The following is an 18,898-nucleotide window of genomic DNA, read 5'->3' on the forward strand; positions in this document are numbered from 1 at the left end:
GCGAAAAGACTTCTGGACTGTTCGCTAACAATGTCGCTAAATGCTAATGTTGAGCAGGTTTAAACTGTCTCATGTTTCCAAAGATAAAAGAAAACATTCTGCTCAGCTTTATAATAATAAAAAAACTGTGATTTTGACATATTAGGTGTACAATAAATGTATTTATTACCATGACAATCAGGTTTTCCGTGGTAGCTCCCAGCGCCTCTAAGGACTCCGGTTCGTCAGAGGGTCTCTTGTAGTGGAAGGCCGTCCCCGCGATGTCAAACTTCCTGGGCCAGTCGATGGTCCACGCTCCGTTGATGTAGTAATCGTCCCCTTCGGATTTCAAAGCTGAGTGATGACGGAGAAGCAGACACACTTTCAGAGAGCTGAAGTCAAACGCACACAGGAGCGGTAGCAGAGACAACAGGTGGAGGCGATCATCTGGTGTGATGTCACTGCCGTCGTTCATCTTCATCATCATCACTTTCAGCCTCCCTGATGTCACTGACAACTTTCTATCCCGGCACAGACGGAGCGCGCGCACACACACACACACACACACACACACACACACGCCTGTTCACACACTGTAGAGGAAGACGCTCACGTGCACCGACATGTACATACGTCTGATTCAGGAAGAGAAAGAAAACACGCTTCAGGTGAAAGCCTGGACCGATCTCATGAATACCACTCTGTCTGGTTGTCAAAACAAAACTTGGTCTCCAAGCACAACAGATCTGAAAATATCCACTTTCTCTGCGCTGAAAAGGGGCCAAATTGAGGAGAAACGATCCAAACGTTCGCTTTTCTGTCTCTTTGGCTCGAGCTCTGCAGATTCCCCTCAGCAGCGTTTACGCACATTAGATGAACAATAGTTAATTCCTCTTTTTTAAGATTATTTCTTGGCGTTTCGGCTTTATTATTTTTCAGATTGTGACAGCTGGAGAGGGAGCGGGGATAACATGAAGCGAAGAGGCTGGAATCGAACCAGCGAGGCCTCGCGGTGCTTCTACCAGGTGCCTTTACTCCTCTCACTAAATTCAACTTGAGCGCTGCAGTTTACACAAGTCTTCACAAGCATCCCGGCCTCTATTTCATGTCCTCTCACTTCGTTTGCTCTTTAATAAAACATCCTTAAAAATGCAAACTTTGCAGAGACTCAGACAATGCTGCAAAAGGAAAATATTATCTTTATCACTGGGGTCACACATGAAATTCATAACAACCTTACAAATTGCTTGGAAGGGAAAATCTAGTCCCACACAATGGCCAAAATTGCACTCTTTAAACTTTGATATATAGACATCATATCCCCCATAATCCTGGTGGACCAGGCAGCTGTCACCACGGCCCCATAAATCTGACGCAGCTCTCTGGTTCAAAGTGTAACTTAAGCCCTCCATCAACACCATCCGCTATAAATTCAACACGCTGTCACATGTCTTTCTCCTGCTAATGAAAAGACACAGAACCGGCTTAATTGAATCCGGTTGTTTGATTGTTTTAAGTCTGACGCTGCCAGTGTCGCAAATAGTTTTTGTTTAGTCTGGACCGCGGCGGATGAGTCTGGTGCCAAGATGGCCGTCACATGTGTTAAGATTCAGGGTTTTATGGCTTCACGTTGGGCAACGGGGGGATTAAACGATGGCATCTTCTAATTTGCTCTCGACAACAACACGAGGGAATCCCGGGAAATGCGGTTAACGCAGAGCTGAACAGATAATATGAAACAGCTTGATGTCGCAAATCGCCGATTCATGGCGCAGCGTGGAGCTGCGGGCTCTCCTGAGATCGGTGGATTGATATCCTAACAAACTGCAGCCACAACGGTGCCTCTGTGCCGAGACACAGAGGAGCTTTGAGCTGCATGCTACGCTCATCCTGCTAACATGCTCACACTGACAATGCTAATATTCATATATCTACTAATTTCTATTTTAAAGGGGAACTAGCAGTGTGGGAACTATATGCAAATGAAGAATCCAGAGTCAGATTAAGAGAGGAAGCTGCTGCTCTCTCTGTTAGGGGCAGCTCAGGACACGTAGACCAGGCAGTGCAGATCAAATGAGACTCAGGGTTCTGTTGCTGCATTGGCCTTTTCTCTCCTCAAACTGTCCCTATCCCTACATCCTGAGGGGAGCATGAGTCCATCCGATAACTGTCAAGATATTTCACCTCAAAGCACAAAGGTCAACCTGGCGGTGGCACCAGAGGGACAGTCAGAGGATCGTTAAAGTCGTTAGGATTCACCCTCTGGGCACCACGAATACTGGACCTGAACTGATGCCAACCAATCAAACAGTCACTGGAATATTTATTCAAACGTCAAACATGGCAGCCTCATGGCGGCGCACGAGGAAAAGCCACCGAAGTCAGTGAGCTTCATCCTCAGGAGACCACGAATGTCTGTACAAAATGTCACACTAATCAAAGCTCATCGCAGCTGATAAACTGCACATTAGTTCGATGATACGAGCGATCGCTTCGACCACTTACCGATGTAATTCTTCGACATGGCCAGTTCTTTGATCTCGATGTGAACCGACCCTTTTGGGATCTGGACCACCTCCATGTAGCCTGGAAGGCAAGGACAGGGATCGTTAAGGTGGTATTCCTCCCACTCAGCCCCCCCACACACACCCCCCACTCCACCATGTTTCATCTCTCCAAGATGTTTTCTCAACACAAGAAGACAGAAAGCTGCATGCCATGTCAGGTAGGAGTACATATAGAATAAATTCCAAATCGCCCAAAAAGGACAAAGCAGGAGGACAAAACAACCCCCCCCCCCTTTTTTTTTTACAGTCACACACACACACGTGCACACACAGTATTTTTAGATGGTTTACCGGCCATACCATAGAAGGAGAAATATGTTTTCTCCCTCTCCTGCTCTCTATAGACGACCTCCAGCCACAGCCAGCGCCGTGGCCCTATCTCTGCGCCTCAAGTCTTCACTCCATGATGTAATTAATGGGAAAAATATTATGTTTTGATCTATATTCTGACAACATCGCTCTACAGAGCCAAAAACATATGCTCTGTCAGCGGGCGACACAGGCAGAAGAAAGGCACATTTCCATGAAAGATGATCTCCCTGGCTGCAGGGATGTGTTGGCTTATGGACAAACGCTGCTTCGCCAGAAGGATGATGAGCTAGTTTTCCTCACATCATCATCATCATCATCATCATCTTCAAGTCAAATGTGGTCATCAAACCAAAACAGACCACAATGAGCGCATCGAAGGAGCCTGAAAGCTGCTGTTCGAGTCATCTGACAGGAATGAGACGAGATAAGGTATGGAGGTCTGTCAGGTGTGTTTTACCTCCTCTGGGTAAAGACTCGTTGAAGAGCCCCTCTGTGGCCTCGCAGGTGCTGCCGTCCCCTCCGCACACTCGGCATCGGTCCTCTTTAGCATCAGAGCTCAGGATGTTGTCGCAGCCCACGTGCTTTCAAGCCAACAAAGAAAGAGCGCTGCGTTAATGGAAGACTGGGAAGTGGATTCAGGATTTAGCACCAATTCAAAACACGAGTTCATTAAAAATCTGCTTTCAGAGCAAACTGTCAAGCTAAAGCGAGCAGCCGCTTAGCCGCTTAGCTTAGCATGCAGACTTGAAAACGCACACAGCTAGCCGGGCTCTGGTGAAAATAGTCCCCAACAAATTCACGGTTTCCTCCAATTTTAGTGACTTTAGGTAAAAACCACAGTGCCCAGCTGTTTTAGGAGACAGTTATCGTTATTTAAATGAAACTATATGCACTTGTGACCTGTTTTTAAAGTTTATATAATCAGTAAAAACCAATGAGCTTGGGGCTGAACCATTCAGAGACCGGCATGTTATTGGTTCTGGTGTTTTCATGAGATTTGTTGACAAGAAAAATACAGAACAATGCCAGACTGATCATTTCACACAGCTACATCGATACCCAGCAGCTTTAATTGCTAATAACTTGGAAGGGTTTTCACATATAAAACATATGAGATGCTATAAAACATAATGGACTCTGAGTGCATTAACTAGCCAACGTAACAGACAATAATGCGCTGGCTTCAAATGAATTTTAATAAGAAGGCCGTGTGGAGAACATTAAATCTTTATCTTTGTAGTGATTGCTTCATCGTTGCTTGATTGGTAATGCCTTGGAGCGTCAGCAGAGTTTGATTGAAGGTAAGATCTGAGTTTTCATTACGTTTTCAACTGTTTTTCCCCTCTAAGGCCTCAACACCAGCAAAATATGGACTCATTAGAGCATTCGCAACGTGAAAACATTTGTTATCCACGTCAGGCCGACAGTCTATTAGCTGTTCTGCAATATATACGCAAGATACGCATCAAAACGTCCATAAATCTACTTGTTGCTCAATGTACACTTTAATTATTCTGCCTTTTCAAACATAATAACAGTGGTAGTGCAGTGTTAATATGCTTGAGACTTTTCCAAAATCACTCCATCATTCACTACTTAATATATATACGTATAACGGACGCTCAGTAGTAATTGCATGACAACTATTCCTTAAAAACTTTCTCTGGTTGCAGCTTCTCCAGTGGGAGAATTTGCTGATTTTATCTGTTTTCCATCATTGCGAACTCAATATTTTGAATTTTTGGTCAAAGAATCAGGACAGAACAAACAAATATCAGTCTTTTTCATTATTTCTGCACATTTTATGGACCGAACAATGAATGAATCCAGGAAAAGATCTGAAGGTTAATCCACGATGAGGATGATTGTTAGCTGGACTACAGAGAGCAGACGTGGCAGCAGAGCGGCAGACAGAAATTGTCGTGCATAGATAGTAAATAGGGAGTGATTCTGGACACGGCTCCAGTGTAAACTGTGTGATAACAGCTTTATCGGCTGTGTGTTAATACTGTGTGACAAAACAACTGGGAGGATTACTGTTATCACCAGCACTTCCACTACTCTTTTGGATCTCCCAGTTCTTTCTCCTCTCTGTAACTATCTCTGCAAACAGCAGAGCAGGTCTGAGTGCTTCTGAGAGAGTCTGCTCTACAGATTGATCACAGAGTGGCGGTGAACCCAGAGAGCCAGCCTCAGAAAAGAAAGACACGCTGGACTCAGACTGGAAACAAACCTGCAATGCCTCCAACGTCTGCCCGTTACAGCGCACGCCATGTTGTGTTTTTATATTAGAATCAGAGCAATGCTGTTGGCGCGTGGGCCGCACGGTCACGCCAAACGGGAATCACATCGTACGGTCAGGTGGAAGTCAAAGCAAATACTTAAAGCGAGCAACCAAAAAGTTATTTCAGCTGCATCTCAGAAAACACACAAAAACCCTCATCTCCACACGCACACACACACACAGCACAAAAATGATTCGTGCTGGTGAAAACAAAGACGGCACCGGCTGCCAGCTCCTTTCAATAAAATGTTATTCTGCCTTGTTATTAAATCAGCCTCGGCCTCAATATATGTAAAATCATTATTCAATCAAAACAATGATTTCTGTGTCTTATTTATTGCAAAACAATCCTGCTGGAGGCTGCAGAGGCCTGATGCGAGTCGAAAAGAGCAACGCCAGTCATTTGACCACAATCAGCGACTCAAAGGCCGGATTTTTCCTGACTGACAGCAAAGCAGATTTGAGCTTCGGCGGTCGTGTTTACGCGATCGGCGTTCAGCAAACTGTGCTGTCGAGGATCAAGACTAGAACTGAAGCTGAGGTCAGCGAATGCAGAGATAACATGTCACTCCAGCTCCAGTCCTATCAGTGTCAATCCTTCATAATACTGGATTCAAGCAACACTTAATGCATCAACGCGGTATTTCAGGTTCTGCAAATCTGCCCGATTTCCAAACAGGATCGCTCAAAAATTTATATCTGGAAATAATTCCTACATGAGGACCGATGGTATGTTTTCAGTGGCGTTGAGTAGCTGGATTTTATACGTCATTTTATTCTGTTTCCAGGAGCTTTTCTAACATCTGGCCGCTGGAGCAACAGAAGAAAACAGACATTTCATCCATGTATGAAAATCTAGAGTCAGAACTGAACATGACGGTTCAGTGTTGAAGAAAAAAAGGTGGTCAAAAAGATTCATATTCACTATGTTGTTTTTTCTCAGCTAAGCCGGTACATCATTGTTCAAGACCTCAGTGAAATAAAGCAAGAATGACCTTACCTTACACTCCCCATTGATGCAAATGTCCAGAGAGTCGGCCTGACATCGGGTGCCGTCTATGACTGCAGGAGAGCGCTCTGTGTAGAAGTTATAGCCCTCCGCCAAGCAGTTCAGCGCACAGGGCTTAACACCACCTGGTTATAGAGCATACACAGAGACAGAGCACATGGTAATCTACAGTTCAGCCTGCGCACAGAAAGCACACAACATGACTCGAAACCTGCAAGAACAACTCAGGGATGAGTGAAAAACAACACCAGCAAACACTGCTGTGGTCCCAGCACTCGCAGCCAGCTCTGGGATCTCCTCCGCTTGTTGACAACAATAATCATGAGGATCTAAACCCCAGCCTGACGTCACTGCGACACTGACACCGACAGAGACGACGGCGGCCGCCAGCAGCAGCAACACTGACGCAGGTTATCTGCTGTTTTTACACGACGGCCCCCAGCCTGAGGAACGCCGCGAGTCAGGAGGTGATGGATTGGACAAAACAGACCCCCGTGATAAAAGAGATCGAACTTAAGCTCCTCCATCTCTCAAAGAAAACAAAGGCTGTGTTTACATGCCTCGAACTTTTATCACTCTTTGTGTTTTCAGTTAAGTGGATATTTTCCACGATCTGCAGACATGAAGGAGAGAACTGACACGAGGCCTGGACTCCCAGACTCCTGCCAGCGACCGTGTTACAGCACAAAAGCACTTCCATCCTTCCTGGCTCGTCAGATAAGTGTTGATCCAGAGGAGAGCAAAGAACGAGCCCCAGTCATTCTTCCGGGAGATTCTTGACATGAAATGCGTCAGGACATCTGTCCAAAATGTAAAATCTCCCAGCAGATCCAGAAGACCAGCGAGGGTCTTTGAACACAGCACAGCATGCAGGAATCTGAGGAATTCTCCACACAGCAAAGAGACCAAGTGCTAGCTGGGTATACAAGACAGGCCGGCCTGCAGACTGTCATTTATGACGCAAAAAGGATGACAGGGAGATTTCACAGCTCAGCGCTTGACCGATGTATGAAATATTCTGGAGCCAGCTGCATCAGCTCTTAGCAAGATTAGCCCCGTTATAACATAAATATTTATTGAGAATTTACACTTTATTAAACGAAAGCTGGCCGCAGCACGAGCTAGTTCTTACAGAGAGATGAGCTGTTAATCAATATTTACACCAACTGGCTGACAGGTGTAACTTGCATGGCTAACTGAACTAGCTAACTGAGAGAGCTCAAGTTAGCTTGCTAGCATATGACCTGTTTAGACTTAAGTGTAAAAGAAGTAATATATGGTTGATAAATCTGAACAAATACCACCAGATCAATCACTTAAAAGTGTTATAAACTGGGAAGTTTTAACACTATAACCCACAAACTGACACGATACACCTCAAATTAGGCTAATAACATCAGGCTAAATGACTAGCTAACCAGCATCAGTTTGATTAGCATAACTGAATATTTCCCACTGCTTGTTACTATTACTCTTAAACACAAATATTTTTACATGTACATGTACAGAGATGCTTCGTAGCTATCACCGAAGTCTTTACTGGGTGAGATAAAACAAAAATGTTTATGGCACAATCGATTTTGTAGGGGAGTTTTCAGACTAGCTAGCAGTTATGGGAGTATTAATTCTTGTCTTTTTTCCAAACTTTGATTGCTGCTCATTAAGTAGTGAATATTTAATGCTCTAAAGAAACACTTCAGATCTGAAAGCAGTTTTTCCGGGTGCCAGCCGGCCCTGAACTCACCACCAGTGTAAGGCTTCCAGTTGTAGTACTTCCCACGGAAAGGCATGCTGTCAAAGTCGGCGCACTGCTTCTCTCGGAAATCACGAGATCCGACAGGACAGGCCTGCAAAAAGGTTTAAAAAGGAGGAAATGTTTCAGAATAAAGATGGAAAAAAGGATAATACATTGACTGGAGTATTGAACATGGCTGTTTGCTTCATCCTTTTCTCTTTGATGCATGTTTTACGGACAAACACAAGTTATGCAGAGCTGCATCAAGCCTTGCTGTCCTTAACGCTTTAGCGTCTGTGACATAGACGTGATGATGATCTAATAAAAGTTAAAAACAAAAGTTCTCGAGTCGTATAATATATCACACGAACATCAAGTCTGCATTATGGTTGCAGAGTAACGGAGTACAGACTTTTCTGATCAATTTGCTATTAAACTGCATTACCAAGCTATGATTATGTAACTGCCAAAAAAAAATAAAAATACAGAATTGATGGATTATACAACTGAAACAAGATTTAGAGTCTGCCAATTGATTTTCATGCCATACGGAAATGAACGGAAACCAATGCATAACTGGAACAGTAGGAAAAAACATCCATAAATCTAAAAATCTGTGGCACGCATTCAAAAAGAGTCCGAAAAAACTGACATGATTTAAAGAAGCGTGCTGGAATAATCCTTTAAGGTCCTGAGACACAGGCTAGCATGTTGTCAACATTTGTGAATTATAGTATCTCCAACGGCCGTTTCTTCATTCTGGGAAGTTTTAATTTGCATACAGACGACATAATTATTAACAACTGGACAAAGTCTGCATAAGATGTCATTTTTTATTTTCGGACACGACCGCACTCGTTTCTTGGAATTCCTAATTGAGAAAGTTTTTGCGTTTGGAGGCTTTGCTTTGTTTTTGTGTGCGGATGTTGCTCCAGTAAGAGGAGGCAAAAAGTGGAAAGAAACACTTTATTGGTGTGAAAAGGTCCTCAGAAACCCCAAAACACTCCCCCCCCCCGGGACAAATGAAGGCTCTTAGGTCAAAGCTGTATTTCACATGCTGAAAGAGCTCCACGCTGGAGCGGGCCATAGGGAAGGCTGAGCCGCTTTCATTAGCACTCCAGGGTTTTGCCAATATGGCAGCTTTAAACTTGCACATCAAACATGCAGATTGAGTCAGAAGAGACAGAATAATATTATTACAAGTGTGTGTTGAAATGACAACGCAAGGCCAAATGAGATTTACATGCGCCAGCACAAGTTTGACAGAGGAAAAAACTTCCAAGAGCACATTAAAAGGATTATTTTCATTATTGATTAACCTGTTGATTGTGCTCCGAACAATCGATTAATCATTTGTCTATAAAATGTCAGAAAATTGTTAATAATCAGAGAAATGACCCCAGAGCTCGAGGTGATGTCTGACAGCATCAGTTCAAAAACCAAAGAGACCCAAAGCAGCAAGTCTTCTCATTTATACAGCTGGAAGCAAACAATGTTTGATGTTTCTTCTTGATAAGAAATTAATCGATCATCAATACTGTTCTCTTGACTGACTGATGAGCTTACTGACTTACCAGTATTACACGTTACTGTATGTTTATATGACAACACTCGCCTGCCATGACTGTATTTAAAGGGGAACTCCGCTGATTTTACACGTCAAAATCAATTAACTGGTAATAATAATAATAGTAATAGTAATGAGGAGTCACACACAACCTGTGAAAACAGTTGGATAAGGTCTCCTGAGGAGAAGTCGGAGAATATTCTCATGATTTCACTTTACTAATCTTGGTTTGGGCTGAGAGACGACTCATTTAGCTGCGTGCTAACAGTCGGTCCGTCGGTCCTCCAGTTTGATCCGGACTGAATATCTCAACGATTATTGGCTGCATTGGCATGAAATCTGGCACACACGTCCACGCTGACCAGACGATGGATCCTCCTGACTTTGGCGACCACCTGACTTTTCTTCTCGTGCCACCATGAGGTTGACATTTGTGGTTATAAATGGATGGATTGTCGTGACATTTGTCATTTGTCTCTTACTTTGCCAGTTAGCACCATCATCAGGGCAAAAGTTTAACTAGTCCACTACCTGCAAAACTTCCATTCCCATGAGCCTCAGCTGTTCTGCTTCTTGATATTTTGCAAATGTTAGCATGCTAAGAGGCTAATCTAAGGCTGACATTACGATTAACATGTTAGCACTGTCATTATGAGTATGTTAGCAAGTATGTTAGCATTTAGCTCAGTTTAGCTCAGTCCCTCAACCATATGGACTCATAACACTAAAACACTGGAGCTTTAATGTCAACTATAACCTACATATCTGCCTGTGGTCAAACCCACTGGGCTAGTATCCAACCAGAAGGTGATTCCTCTTTCAATAGCTCTTGCATGAAGCATAATGCTAACAGGAGCAGCCCTAGAATAAAGTAAGCTCCCACAGGACGGACGCAGTAGCAACAGGAAGGGAGGGAGGCAGCATTAACAAATAATATCTGACCACTGATCAATGTAAAAATAACCAGGATATAAACATCAATTTATGCATGCAAGTGTGTGAGTATTTGTCATTGTAGCTACATCTGGCGTTCACACACACATGCACACACACACATTTCCCTGGACAAGGTGTGGTCAGTGTGATGAAATAGCGGTTGGGGATGTTGTTTGTTTTCCAAAGAAAACACTCAGTGCTTGCTCTCAGCTGTTATTTTTAAGACTTGCGGTTAAACGTCCACCAGGGCCCTAACTATTTCAATTTTCACCTTGTGAAAAAAAAGCCCACCTAGAAATAGTTGAACAGGGATCTCGACTTGCAGCCATGTTAAATATTTGTTTAAAGCTTTGCTCCAGACCTCAAAAAAAAAAAGGCTCTGTGAATTGCTTTTCATGGAATAGACTCTGAAACTGTCATCATCGTTGACTCGAGTGAAATGTCACAAACAATATATGAACTATTATGTGACAAAGAGACGAATGAAAGCGAAGCCACCGGGGGAGTATCGAATCACGGCCTGTGCATTTTTATCATCGTCTGTCCTGCTTTCCAGGAAGAAAACATGTCAGAGAGCTTAAAGGCGGTTTGGTGCTGCTAGCTAACATGCTCCTTGTAAACCCTTTCCTAAGATAACATGTTCTGCAGGAGAAAAACAGCAAAGAGGAGGTTCGGCAGGCGAGCGGCGACAGGATGAATCCGTCCCAGCTCAGAAAGCCTCCACGGACCGACTGTCTCAGTCCCTTTATGCACCAGAGCCGAGCATCCATCAGGAGACGTTCAGGCTCTACGTCACTTGTGTACTTTGGTCTAAATACCGAGCAGCTGAGTGAAACAGGGAGGCAAACAAATGAAGAAACTCACGTCGGTGTTACAAGATCTGTAGCGCTTCCTCTCCCCGAGACAGTACTTGCCTCCTCCGGACGGGCTGAGGGACACAGGAGAGCTGAATGAGTGGGGAACTGAGACGTGAGAGGACATCTTCAACACATCAACACATTACAGTCACAAAACTCTTCAGAGAAACCAAGTGTGGTGAGAAGGTTAGGAAGCGTTTGGCGAATGCAGGTCACGAAACGGGCCTCCGAACGGTGTGTGTGTGTGTGTGTGTGTGTGTGTGTGTGTGTGTGTGTGTGTGTGTGTGTGTGTGTGTGTGTGTGTGTGTGTGCTTTGCTGAGCATGTGTGCCAATGATTCATTCATGAAATCCAAGCTGCTCTTAGAGCTCTTAAGTGTGACACGGCATTTAGATTTGGGAGAGACTCTCAGGTCCCGCAGCTCCAGGACGACTCTCGACTCTCCGCCGCACATCTGCTACATCTATAAAGGGTTTGTTTTTCCTCTCGTATCGTCTCTTTGTTCTTCTCACCTTCGTTAGCCCACCTTTCCTCCGTGACTATTTCCACTTCACTGCAGAAAACAGCGAGACAGGCTCTGTAATGAATGTGTTGGAGGCTGTTCTGGCTCTGTTTTCTCTGCCTCCCTCCTCTTTGCGCTGACGCCTGAGCGGCAGCGATCACCTTTCACAGGTGTTCCACATTATGCCTTCGCCTCTTCCCTTCTCCCCCCCACCCCCTTTTTTTTCCTTGCCTCTGGTTCACCCTGGCTCCTTCTCCTGTCTTCCCATGACGTGTTTGACGTAATATCGAGCTTCCAAAACAAAGGAATGCGACGCCGGAGGAAAGATAAAGATCCCAAACGTCTCCTCGCCGGATGAAGATGCACTGGACGATGATTTGTTTTGCGATCACGTGTGAGAGGCCCTAAAACAAAACTAAACAGTGCTATAAGATTATAAGAGTGAGCTGTGTCTTAACTGATTGCACATGCTGCATCAGTCCATCTCAAGCAGCATGAGGCAGACGTCTGTCCAGGACAACCTTAAACAACCTTCTTCTGGCGATTTTACTGCATGGCAGAGACGCTGCAACCTTGGGAAGAAAAGGTATGACTTCCTCTTACAAACGAAATGCTGACTTCATAAGAAATTAAAGAAACCTTTAGCAAGCCCACCACAGATCATGTGACAAGAAGTAACCAATCAGCTTTACTCATTTGGGGACACCTGGAGCTGCACGACCTGTCAGGTTCAGCTCAGAGCTGGTGAGAATGATGCGATGCTGCTTTTACGTTGCTAATGCTAATTAGCACTAGCATTTTGTTTTCTCAGTCGCGGCAGGCACAACAGTAGCATTTCAAGTGATCACATTTAAAAGAAGAGCTAAAAAGGCGGCGGCATAACATACATCCACACAGCATACACGTGCACACACACACACAGACACACACCTGTAGGCAGGACCTGGATGTGTGTGTTCAGCTTGCTGTGGCTTACTTTGCCTACTTACGCTGGGCTGTCACAGTGCCTCATGGAGGAGGATACACCGCCCCCACAGGTCCTGCTGCACTCCCCCCATATGGACCAGGGCCCCCAGCCTCCGTCCACACTCTGAGGCCAGGTACCGAACGCCACACACTCCCCCTGGTAGCACCACTGGCCAGGGAGAGAGGGAGACTTTGGTTATTATGCAGCAATTTCTTTACATCATGAAGACACATTAACGATTATTTAAAGAAGAGACTCTCAGTAACAGCAATTTATTACAACAGAGAACACTTAAGTGTCAGATTTACAGTTTTCCAACGGCCATTAGCTCATAATAAATGTATGTGCATGTGTGTGAAGTGAAATGTAGACTAAGCAGAAGCTGACTGATGAAGGTTGCCTTCAATGACACATTCTCCCTCTTCAGTCTCGCTTTAAAAACACACCGACTAACTTGTGATTACGCTTATTACTCACCCTATAATTTCATTTCTGCATTGGTCCTGTTATTTCTCTGCTCTTACCTGCCATTTTCCATTTTGGTATTGCTGCTCCGGTTCCCTCCTAACTGAGCTTTACTGTTTCATTGTGCAGCTCATGTGACTCAGCTCAGGTTGTGTCATTTCGCTCATTAAAGGAGAAGTTCAGCATGTGGGGATGTGCCCTTCGCTTGCCTGATGGAGTCTGGTGTGACCACTGACTCATGGTGGCTAACGTTAGCATACTTTAGGTAAATGTTACTGCATTTCAGACATTACTGAGTCACTTCATTGACTGTTTGTTCCACGTTGTTCTACATATTCAAGAATGTGGGTCGGGATGCGTTTAGCCTAGCCTAGCTTAGCTTAAGGACTGGAGGTCTTATTTGTTTAACATACATGAAACTGGAGGTAAAAAGAACAATTTGTGGTTTTGTGGCAGAGTTACGTGCCATCAGCGATTTCACCCTGTTTGTGGACTTCATGCTAAGCTAGGCTAACCGTGTCCTTACTCCAGCTCTCTGTACGCCGGGTCAATAATTTAAGGACTCGAATGTTGGAGGGAAAAACAGAAATGTCATAAGAATCACATGTTTAAGTTGCTAAGATGCTAATATGTTTGAAACCCTTAATTCATAGACAGTGTAGAGTTAGCATTAGCATCTAACATGAGTTAAAGGTTAAGTTTTTTCTTTGGTGATTTTCCACAGGTTACCTGACTCTGAAGGGAAATAAAGCGACATTTGCTTTTTCTTTCTTTATCATTCCACCACAATGCAGACCAACAGACCAACTTCTTATCCTGAATTAGCACGTTGTTGTATTTTCCTGTCATGTCTCCAGTGCACTGCGAGGTGGTTTCAGCAGCAGGTGAGAGCCCTGTGCTGCGTTTCAGGAGTGTTTTAAGCCTCATGCTAAGCTGTTCAGAGTTCCAGAGGGAAGAGGGGATCAGAGACGCCCTTTGTCTCTCCAACTGTGTCAGTAGGTTAAGAACCCAGAGAGACTGGGACATCAAGGTGAGGGCTACGTTGGGCCACTGTCCTCTTTCTCTGACTTACTCATTCACGTCCTGAGACGTTGTCTAAACAAGATTAGCGTTGGCAGAGAGGAGAGAGGGAACGGAGAGGTGGGAGAAACTGCTGAGCAGAGACGGGAGGGAGGAAGGTGAAGTCAGCTTTCCAAAACAACCTTAGAGTGTATATCTGAGAGTCCAGTAAAAGAGAAAAAACTGCTCTCTGTCGGTCAGTTTCTGCCCTCTCCCCCTTCCCTCGGCCCTCTCCTCCCCCGGTCTCTCCCTGCTCCTGTTGGAAGGGCCTCTCTCCATTACACGCTGGGTGAGAAATGGCTGACATTCATATTCCTTTGAAGCTGTCCCCGGCAGGGGCAGACGGGGTATGCCACTGGCTCTCCTAAAGCTGCTCCAAAAGCTGTTCCAAAGCCCCCCAGGCTCAACCTGGGGCCCCCTGTGTTGTCCAGGACCCTGTCCGTGGGCCCCGGTCCTCAAAGGCTCCACTGAGCTAATGGTAATCACGGGTGACAGCTCGTGACACTCTCCTATTCTTCCCTTTTAGACCTCGGACCATCCGGTGACAATGGCTGCCGTAATCCGTGTTAAAACTGTCTCCCCTAACCTGGCTGGCATCAACAGCGGGCTGATGACCTAAAGCCTGGCCTGCTTGCATGTGTGTGTGTGAGAGTGTGAGAGTGTGTGTGTGTGTGTGTGTGTGTGTGTGTGTGTGTGTGTGTGTGTGTGTGTGTGTGTGTGTGTGTGTGTGTGTGTGTGTGTGTGAGTGTGTGTGGTAGCACCCACTGCATGAGTGCACACTCAGAGAATGGTAACCCTTCCCAGCGTGGAATAGATGCAAGTCGAGGCAGTGAGGTACCACGAGCTGAGGCTAGTGTCTGCACACAGGGGAGGGTACTGCAGTACTCAGGTCGCATCAGCAGGTACTGCGTTACTGTGAGTAACCACAAGCAGCATCTGCTGAGGTCATGCAGAGAGTTTTGGTTTTATTTGCAGTTAATTTATTTAAGATTTCTGCCTCAGTCAAAATATATCAGGTCAAGGTGAATCACTGCATTGAGAAATTCAGCTGCAGCATCTCTTTCCAGAAAAGTCCAAGTTACTCTGCACAGAGGAAGCTCTCAGGAGATTTCATCTTCAGCAGAAAGTAGCACCACAGAAAGGTCTTCTCAGTGGAGATTAGATTAGATTAAATGCTCGCAGAGCTTTCATGCAGAGTTCATCTTGAGCACATAAATTCACGCCGTAGTCGACTGTTCCCATCCTGACAGGGTGGACCTCTGACAACCTGAAGCACCAGATGGGTTGTTACACAGAACCATCTGGGAAGTCATCTGTGGAAACTGTCTGAAAGAGCGCAGGTGCTTTAAAAAAAAAAACACCTGGCAGGTGAGTGGATGAACCATCGGTCTATCCCTGTCTATGAGTTAACTTCAACCAATCAGATCAATGAAATATTTGACATAGCAGGAGAGTAAAACCCTTGTTGAAGCCAGTTCAATGAACCTCTTCAGGAGCCGCCATTGTCACGCTGTCATTGAACAACTAAACCCCGCCCACTCGTAGGTGTCAGTAGCTCCTGATAGGACACTGCCTGGTCCACATGGCGAGATGGATTCTGCATGATCTCACAAACCCAGCTGCCGTCCAAGATTAGCCCTTTGAGGGAAAGCTGTCTTATTAGCTGCATCACACCTTAGCGACCTGACAGGCCAGCTAGCTCTGACAGCTAGCATGGCTAAATGTGCGCTAACAGGGATTTTGTTTCTGGAAAGACACGTTAACGCTAAATTTATCAAAGACAGTGAAATGAAAAACTCATTTTCCACGTTCTAACCTGTTGATTATATGATAATTCACTTCATTTCGCCTTCATGCTCCTCCTCCTGATCTAGCAGCCCAGGTGAGGAAGGTGTGAGTGGAGGCACAAAGCTTTACATGCATGACAGGTGTTGGATGACTTACCCCTTTCTCAATGCTGCCGGTCTGGCACAGGGTCCCCTCTGCAGCAGGGATACTGTTAGTTACACAGCGGTTGCTTTTGCTAAGGCACCAGAGCTCTCTACACACTTCCTAGGAAAGAAGGCAAAAGCAAGTTGGTCAGAATAAATCAATTCAGCAGACTGGGGGGTGCATTGCTGAATAAGGGCGAGGATGATTTATCGGTAGCCTTTGGTGGTTTTCCTCTTAGTGCTTTTCTTCTGACAGCTACGAGAGAAAAAAACAAACAGCGTGGAAAGACATCGATAAATCTACGCGATTCCAGATCAAATCAGAGCAGCTGATGAGACCACATCAAGACCGCTGAGAGGCATCTGACTTCAAGAGCCCATATGCTTTGGATCACAGTGCATCTTGAGCAATACGCCAAGGGTCAGTGTTCGCTTATGAGAAATGAAGAGTCAGCTGGATCAACACCATGACTAACGTTTGCTCACGTTCACCTCAGGACCACATGGGACCGTGACATCAGTTCAAGAAATCCAATTTCTGCTTCTTAGGGGAAATCAAGAGTGAGCAATAGGCCTCCCAAGTCTTAGATAAAGACAACTCGTAGGCCTAACAAATATCTTTAGTATTACTGAGCGCTCTGAATAAACATCATATCTCCGTCTTCTCCTCCTCAGTCTCGAGCATGAGGAAAATCCATTTAGATTACTGAAGGAATGGAGTGTGTGTGTGTGTGTGTGTGTGTGTGTGTGTGTGTGTGTGTGTGTGTGTGTGTGTGTGTGTGTGTGTGTGTGTGTGTGTGTGTGTGTGTTTGTGTGTTAGAGAGCCGGAGATAGTGGGTCGACAGCACTAAGTTGCCCCCAAATAAATAAAACTATAAAGTGAACACATGTTACAAGGACAGCTCTGCACAACCTCGCATTAGATTTCCCATTAAACCGAACTGGGTCGTCTCAACTTCAAAGGCTTTTACAGGACAATTGTGGATGGCAGAAGAGCAGGCTCATGAAAAAGAGTTATGATCCCGGGCATAGATTCTGACCCCCGGGGTCAGTAAATATGCCACGGCCCCGCAGCTCCCTGAGCATATCCAGATTAAATAAAGCAGCAAACTGCCACTCTCTGGCTGCAGCAACTCGCCTCTGCCAGCTGGTTTCAATAAGCCGCCCCGCCGCTCCGTCCACGATCGCGGCCCCGCTGAAAGGTCAGCGGCCCGGGCCTTAACCAACATGGAAGTGGACCTGATGGATTTACGCTAAGAGAGAACACGCCGGCGATAAAAAGCGCAGGGGCGCTCAGAGAGGGCCTCAAAAGTACAGCCATCAAAGAAAGGTTGTTTGTTTTCCATACCTTCATCTCCCAGCGTCTCATAAACACCCGTGTCCTGCACGACGGTGACGGAGAGGTGGGAAGTGGTCATTGAAACCATATTATTGCTATAAATTACCCCAGCTTCCTCTGTCGACGTCTGTGTTACTTTCCCACCTCTGACACGGCCTCCCGCTGTGATTTTAGCTCTGTGACACCTCTGTGGTCCTGAAAGTGTCGTCAGCCATATTCAGTGAAATATCGCCGCTGTGCTGCTTCACATCAGCGGTTCACGACGTCTTCTGGTGACGACGATAAATACAAAGCAGCGCTTACTTTGGTTTGATGTGTGAGCAGCTCATTGAAGGGGGAGTTATTTCCCTTTCTTAGATTGCTTGAATTGGGATATTTTACTTTTAAACACAGATGTTAAAAGTTTTAAGACTTTTATCGTAGAAAAACAAAATAATAAGCTGAATAGTTAAAAAGTGGTGAAAACAGCATGCTAGCAGCTCACTGCAGCTTAATGCTAACGTCAGCATGCTAAAATGCTAAGCATGACAGTGTTAACAGGTTGATGTTTAGCTAGCCATTTTCACCATTTTACTTTAGCTTGTTAGCGTGTCAATTTGCTGATTAGCATTAAACACAAAGTACATCTGAAGCTAATGGGAACATCGTTAGTTTTGCAGGTATTTGGTCAAAAAGAGCGGGAAAATGTAAGTTTTGAGCTGATGTCGGGGAGGGTGGATCAGTCTTCTGGCCTGATGGTGACGCAAGAGGAACGTGCACCTTTATGTTATAATTCAACGCATCTAAAGCTTTACCTGCTGAGGTATTTCAGCGGACGAGGCTGACGATGGAGAAACAGACCAGCACGGCCGATCGTAGTTTCAGTCTAGCTGTAATCAACTGAAATCTGTTTTCATTGGCCGTTAGTTATCGTTGGGTCGTTGCAGGTGAGAATCATAAATATCCAGTATGTCATGAGAAGAACCAAAAGTTGGGAAAAGTCTGGATATGAAACCTAATTTTGCGCACCAGAATTGAGTTTTTTCCTTCCTTCCTGACCCAGTAATCATCTTGCGCCCCTCCGTGGGCTCCGGACCCCCCGGGTTGGGAATCGCTGCTCTACATTACTGTTCCCAGCTTATCCCAGTTAAGCAGGACACAGCAGGTCATGTGTGGTGGTAAATTTCCATCCTGTCCTGAGGATGAATGAATATGGTGAAGATTTGTGGCCAGAATTTTAGAGTTTTCTGTGGTTGAAAACATAATAAATCATTTTGTTATCTTACGGTCTGCTTCACCAGTGAAATATGACGGCTACAAAATGTGTGCGTGACATTATTTATCGTAATGTTGGAGATAAACTTTGATACGCTCTGGCTAAACTTCCCTTCCTTTCCCAACACTGCTTGTC

At 45.1% G+C, this 18,898-nt stretch overlaps 1 protein-coding gene across 1 annotated transcript in view; it reads right to left on the reverse strand.

Moving 5' to 3' along the window:
- adamts6 (ADAM metallopeptidase with thrombospondin type 1 motif, 6) overlaps positions 1-18,898 on the reverse strand; it is a 53,505-nt gene that overhangs the window by 13,020 nt on the left and 21,587 nt on the right. Inside the window, exons 12-19 of the mRNA XM_070988798.1 lie at positions 16,183-16,290; positions 12,737-12,882; positions 11,254-11,317; positions 7,896-7,998; positions 6,143-6,276; positions 3,316-3,439; positions 2,485-2,565; positions 170-333 (exon numbers count right to left, since the gene is read on the reverse strand). Coding sequence (XP_070844899.1) covers positions 170-333; positions 2,485-2,565; positions 3,316-3,439; positions 6,143-6,276; positions 7,896-7,998; positions 11,254-11,317; positions 12,737-12,882; positions 16,183-16,290 — 924 coding nt within the window. The remainder of the gene's footprint in view (positions 1-169; positions 334-2,484; positions 2,566-3,315; positions 3,440-6,142; positions 6,277-7,895; positions 7,999-11,253; positions 11,318-12,736; positions 12,883-16,182; positions 16,291-18,898) is intronic.

The sequence above is a fragment of the Chaetodon trifascialis genome, chromosome 20, assembly GCF_039877785.1.
Source record: "Chaetodon trifascialis isolate fChaTrf1 chromosome 20, fChaTrf1.hap1, whole genome shotgun sequence".
NCBI classification, from domain to species: Eukaryota; Metazoa; Chordata; class Actinopteri; order Chaetodontiformes; family Chaetodontidae; genus Chaetodon; species Chaetodon trifascialis.